This window comes from Choristoneura fumiferana, chromosome 17, assembly GCF_025370935.1.
Source record: "Choristoneura fumiferana chromosome 17, NRCan_CFum_1, whole genome shotgun sequence".
NCBI classification, from domain to species: Eukaryota; Metazoa; Arthropoda; class Insecta; order Lepidoptera; family Tortricidae; genus Choristoneura; species Choristoneura fumiferana.
Genome location: NC_133488.1, coordinates 19,666,867 through 19,673,714, shown reverse-complemented (window position 1 = coordinate 19,673,714; position 6,848 = coordinate 19,666,867). Strand labels below are relative to the sequence as shown.

Genomic DNA, 6,848 nt, shown 5'->3' with positions numbered 1-6,848 from the left:
ATCCAGCTACAGCTTGCTATGACCACAGTGTATGACTGTCATAAATTATTTTCCAATTAATAATACGGTAGGTACTGATCTGTCTGGTCTAATAAATAACTGCTAATTAATTAAATATAAACTGCTGACGACCTGTGTAAGTCGGTAGGTACTTACCCAATTTTAGCAAGATATATATAGGTAATTGAACTTTTACTTTAATTACACGTATTTATTTAAAAAGGTAGGTATAAAGGTACCTAACCAGTCAGTAATAGTAAATTAAGCAAATTTTACTGTAATATGATATCGCAAGAAGGGTAAATAAAATAAATAATACTTATTACACCTGCTAAATCTTTTATGTAGTCCTATTAAAATACCCCTACCAAGTAGAACACCATGTATCAAGTCCACTTTGAGGGTGCGTGAAGTTTTATCAAAAGATAGTGCTTAGTAAATAACGCCTGTAGATTACGCGCTGCACTTGGGCTATATAACAGAGCGCAAGTGTCATTTCGCTCAAATTTCCCGCAAACATTCTCTGAATCCGCGATCAGCTGACATTGTCTGTCAATTCGAAGTAGAAACATGAAGAAAACTATCTGTTTCGGTCACACAACCTTTGTTTTGCTTCTTATCAGCTGACCTCCAGAGGGTGGCAGACAAAGGCCACAGATTCTCTCTATCTCACCACTAATAGTAATATTTAACCAACCAATAGAATAGAATCTCACAATTCAGCTCTTTAAACCAACCAATAACCGAACGCTCCGAACTTAGCCACGAACGTTTTCAGCTGTCAAGTATCAACAGTCGTGCAAAATGAAGCGAGTTTTGTTTTACCTCGCCAAAATGGCTGACGCGTCGCTCCGCGTAAAGAAAATACCCGATAATTTATACGAGCTGTGCTTGACGAATTTAGTGAACTACTTGCAGAAATCAAAGTGCGAGCGAAATGACCTGCGATCGCTTCCGGACAGCATCCTCATGGATGTTTACTACAAGGTAAGTTTGCACACAGTTTATTTTCAGATAAAAACAGCCTGGATTACCGTTAACTTGTCAGATATTTTGCTGTAGGCGATCGGAGACGTTATCTAGGCGGTATCGGGTGGGTGATTGGAAAGTAGGCAGTTAGAGCCACCCGATGTTGGTTTGACCATGAACGTAACTAGAGAAGCAAGTAGGTACCTAGTCACTTTCACTGAACAGTTCATGGAAGGAGTCGGGCGAGGTGGGACTGCGCACGCCGCTCTTTGTTACGAAACCCTTATCGGAAATTTCTTAGATGAATTATAACAAATAAATCTAATTAGATTTAATTCCGTAATTGTTTCGCTGCTAATAAGCGCTGTAAAGTTTTACTACCAATTATCATTAGGTACTTCCTCATTATATCCTCATCTCTTATAATTATCGCTGTATGTTATATAATAATGTTACAAAAATATTGGCAGATGTAATTAGTTATCAGTTAACAATAACATCCTAAACCTATCAAGTTTAGTACTCAGACCAATATCTGTCCTATTATCTGGCTGATGTCATGAGCTCAGTTTATCTGGTTGTTTGACTTCCATCAGTCCGCTGTCACTTTCCTAGTGACATCATAACTTTCAATTCTTGTGCATGCATTAGCATTTATTTGGTATGGTTAATAGTGCATAAGCAAGATTTCACATTGCCTATTGTGGCCATTTTGTCAGCAATAATAAAAAGATGATTGAAAATTCTGCTTTCATTCACTATACTGATTGAATAGTTAACACAAACCCTGTCAGCGTTGCATAATACTTTTAGCTGTTTTTAGAGGCAAACCACTGCCTGTTTTCCATTACCAAGTACATATTTGGGTTGGATGTAAACAGTGGTGGCAGCTGTTATTTGGCCTAGATGGGTTATTGCTGTAAGTATAGTTATATTCATATCTGTTTTGTCAGTATACAGGTTTTACTGATAATATTTAACAAAAAAACTGTTTACTTCAGCTATTTGCCTGTTTTAATTGTAAAGTTGCTAATTTTATTCATGCTACACTCCATGAATATATCTACAAACCTACCAAACAAAAGTTATATAGTTACAAAACCATTAAGGGTACCTGCTCCACAGTAATAATTAGAGAAATAGTGATATTGATTTCACATATTCTGAAAATACCTGGCGCATATCCTACCTATATGTTATAATTATAAAGCCTTAATTTGTTTTCTCAACTTATGCTGTATCAAAGCAAATTGCTTAAAAATGATTTAGTGATAAGATTGGGATAGTTGTTGGGGAGTACCATTAATCTACTGAAACTTATGAAAACACAAGAAAACTATGCGCATTCAACAGCAAGACAGGCAAAAAAGTAGTTATGTTTTTCTGGAAGGAAACATAGTAAAATTTGAGTTCTGGTCTATTCTCGTTAGATAAACAAAGACATGGAGGAAACTAGTTCTGAAATAGAAAAAAAAACAACACAAATATTCTTTATTGCATACCACTTATTGTTAGTACAGTGAGTTGACAACAAAAAAGCTGGCTAGACAGTAATTAGTCAATAAAAAAAAAATTAAACATTTATTGCTTAGAAAAAGTTTATATCAAGTAGGTAGAAAATAAAGGTAGTGAATAATATCTTAAATATTATGAACTTACTTCAAACACTGCACTAATTACTTAGCTGCAAATTACGGTTCATTTATGCTAATTATGTTAGATTGTTGCTATATTGGCACCTTGTCATGCAAATCTAAATATGATGTGCTAGTTTTTACTAATTCTACATTTGGCTTAGCTGTCTAGGCAGGCAGCAGCATTTTGACAAATTTAGTTTTATATTTTAAGGTTTGAACCCACAGTCCTCTGCTTGAGAGGCCATAGGTCAAACCACTAGGCTACCACGGCTCAGGAATTATTAATATCACCATTTAATTACGACTATCTTGTTTACCTCGACTTTTCGACAACATGACCACGGCCGCCGCAATGTGGTACAATTAGAAACGTTAGTAGACTACTTTTGAATATGGGCACCACGCCCATTGCAATGAGATAGAAGTAGAAACGTCAGTAGACTACTAGTGGCCACGTCCACTGCGATGTGATCGCAACGTCGATGTAACTTTAGCAATAATATCTGGGATATTTATTTCCAGCAGATAGTTAGTTTGACTCAACACCCCTAAAATCAATGCATGGAAAGTTGGAAACGCTTGGCAACCACAACTTAATAAAAAAACCTAAAAACCATATTCTTGATTAATTTTAAGTCGCTTTGTATAGGTAGATTCACTCACGATGACGCGTGCCGTGGTTCTTATTACAATTTCATTAATGGCTAATTTTGATAAAATCACGCTTCTTCGTGGATGGCACTAGGTATACCTATAATAGATAAGAAAATACATAATATAAAACAAGCATCGCAAACATAAACTACAATAAATATATAACAAATCTAATAATACCACGTTTGCCGTCATGGGCGTGGGGAGATGTGGGAATGGGATTCTTTTAATGCCACCCACCGAGAACCTTTTTAACCATTTTAATCCTAGTACCTATACAATCCAATCATGCATGAACTTTATTATTTACCCGCTCAAGTTTGAATGACTACTTATCATGTAGGTAAAAGCATTTTTTACAATAGATCACAATTAATCACAATTATAGATCTTGACCGTACCTTCTGAAACTAACGACGTCGCGATAGTTACGTCTGATCTGATAGTTAAATTGTATGAAAATACAACCTGAGACATGGATGCACAGAAAAACCAGAAAAAGAGACCAGCGCTGGGAATCGAACCCAGTCCTCAGCAATCCGTGCTGCGTGCTATAACCCCTACACCACCGCTGGACAAATGTGTCCAGCGGTGTGGTGTGTGTGTGTGTGTGTGTGGTTATGTCTCAGGTTGTATTTTTCGATATGGTTTCACGGGATACCCGTAAAAGTAACAAATTTGGAGTTGAAATAAAAATACAAAAAGACTCCAAATAACAATCATAAATTGTATGAGTTTGGGGGCTAGATCGATGTCGTAGGATTAGAGATGGTAGACTTGGGCTGTTGTAGATGACAAAACAAAATTTGTATTTTTGTAATATGTATATTTTATTCATTTACTGTACCTATTTTAGTTAGTCTATTTGCAAATTTATTTCGATTTGCACTCGAGATTCGCCACGCTCACGTCAATGCCTGAAAATATAATTGACAATCGTAACTTAGTCTAAAGAAAGAAACTGAAACTAGGTTTATACCTACGTAGCTGTGGACAGAGGGGCTGCTACGGAACGTGAAAATCGAAGTTCGTATCGCACCGTCCCTTTCACTCGCGTATTAAATGACATACCTATGCGTCAGCGGGGCGGCAACATACGAAGTTTTTGCATTTCACAGTACCTGTAGGGCCAGTGTCACGACTAGATCATGTATAAATAATTGTCGTCGTTGTTTCAACCCAACTTATTGCACAATTGTTGGGACTAGTTTAGAAGTAGAATTTAATTTACGTGCCGACAAATTTATTACTTTATTAAAGGATGTCTCAAATGCGTCGTCAAAGGGGAACAAGGATGGGCAGCTGCCTTAATATTGTTTCTAGAGGGAGCCACTACCCCTTTCGATATTAACTGTCAATCATCTCCTTAACCACCGGTGGGCGACGCCTGCTCTTGCCTGGCGATTGTCTGATCATAACTTAAAGCTGTTCTCTTTTTGACAGCATAAATCGGCGCGCCATTCCCGTAAGCTCAGTATGATCGTATTGGACAATACCTATTCCAAACGGAGATTGTAGTCCAATACACAAAGCACCGCGCTTTAACCCCTTTGTGCCAAGTGTTACTTCCAACTGACTATAAATATATCGTTGGACGAAACGTGTTTGATTTACATGTGACATTTGCGCTGATTAAAGCGACTAACATCGTACAAAGCTGACATATTAGTCTAAAAACACATTTAAAATACCTTCAAAATATTAACTATGAGATAACAGATAGCGATAAATGTGCGGGCTGTCTGGTCTACATTATCCATATGTTGAAAGCAGAAATATTTTTATTCGTACTATAATAAACAAAACTAAATTAGATATAAATGCAAGCAAATCCAGTGACAGATTAGCGTGAAATAAATCATCTATATAAGAGTAACATGACTCACAGATGTGAAATTTAGCAGACGTATTCCTTGAGGATCAGTGAGGTACTAAAAGGGATTGCTAGGCAATTTTTTATTCTTCCACATCAGAAAAGCCGCGTGGTAAAGCGAGTTTTTAATTAAAAGTAAGAAAGACTATCGATCTGTATCGACTGTCTAGCAAGTAAACATCTAGATTACTCCGCGCGATGTTTATCAACGTCTGAAACACCTACTCAGTAATTTCTTACACTGTGGTAATACTGTCTTCAGTCAGGTAGATATCGTCAGACAGATTAATGCTTCGTTATCTCGTTGATTGGCCAGTTTTGTTCCGATGTACTACTTAATTTAATCCAGGGGTCGCGGCTCCAATTCCTTAATCAAAACAGATTTTGATGGTTTGAAAATGAACTGACTGAAAGAACAAGGTGTAGGTTGTTGAACCGTTTTTGGTATCTAGCCAATTAGATTCGATCAGATAATTCTATATCTCACTTTGGTCTCTGAACAAATCGTTTATTGCAGGCTCTAGTCCATATACTTCGTGTTAGTTACAGTCAAAAATGATAATGTTAGTAGTTAATTGCGATTGAATTATCAACAATAAAAATAAATAGAAAAGATCAATGCCATGCACTACAATCATAACACATAGAAAGATCTGTTACTTAAATAATATACCACACACGACTCAGTTCATTTATAAAAACTACCTTACTTATAGAAGAGGAGATATTAAATGAATTTAACCTGTTTAATGTTCCCATAAAGTTAACGGAAATCAAATGAAAACGCTGTATAAGCCTTTAAAAGTTCCACACTTATTAGCTTACCCGGATTTTAATCGCGCCTATTTATGTATTATATACCTTCAGTCTGGTCGTGACCAGAGCCACTGAAATGTGTGCAAACTCCGCAGTAATTTTACCAATGTAAAAAACATGACAAACTCTACATGTTAATAATTGTGAGATCTATCTGTTAAATTTCCCGGATTTTAATCGCGCCATTTATGTATTATATACCTTCAGTCTGGTCGTGACCAGAGCCACTGAAATGTGGCCAAACTCCGCAGTAATTTTACCAATATAAAAAACATGACAAACTCCTGCATGTTAATAATTGTGATGTCTATCTGTAAAATTTCTAACATCAAACTTCTGTAGGTACATTTTTTTTTCTACCATGTCATAATTTCATGATCTTGCGTAAAAAGATATCATCGATCCTTCATAAATGCCTTGCCCGCGCCTCCCATCGAAAGTGCGTTCGCAGACTGAATACCGATAGATTTCTAATTTCATGATTCGTCTTTCCCCGAACCGCTATGTGAAAGTAATGCTAAGGATTCTAAATGTCAGACAATATACATAGACAGACATGTTTATGAATTAGGATCCAGTTGTATGAAGGCAACCGCATAGATAACATTTTATTTATGCTTATTTAATTATAATATTAACATTTCATCGTTTTGGTAGAGCGATTTAAAACCTTGTTCACGTTGTTTCTGTGGTAACAAATATCCGATGAAGTTGAGTGAGCCACTATCGGATACACAGTTGTATCAATAGAGGCTCCCTCGACTTTCAGTATCGTGACCTTTGACGAATTGCTCCTCAATTATATTGTCTCACATTTACCAACTTATGTATGGTTCAAATTACTGTAAAATTCAAATTGTGTCGTGCGTGACACTGTTGCACATGCTACAAAAAAATTT

The 6,848-nt window shown here is 36.4% G+C and overlaps 1 protein-coding gene across 1 annotated transcript in view; it reads left to right on the top strand.

The window, feature by feature from the left end:
• The first annotated feature begins 526 nt into the window (after positions 1 to 526).
• The window catches only part of Pat1 (Protein interacting with APP tail-1), a 46,928-nt gene continuing 40,606 nt past the window's right edge, over positions 527 to 6,848 (top strand). Inside the window, exon 1 of the mRNA XM_074100288.1 lies at positions 527 to 987. Coding sequence (XP_073956389.1) covers positions 805 to 987 — 183 coding nt within the window. The 5' untranslated portion in view covers positions 527 to 804. The remainder of the gene's footprint in view (positions 988 to 6,848) is intronic.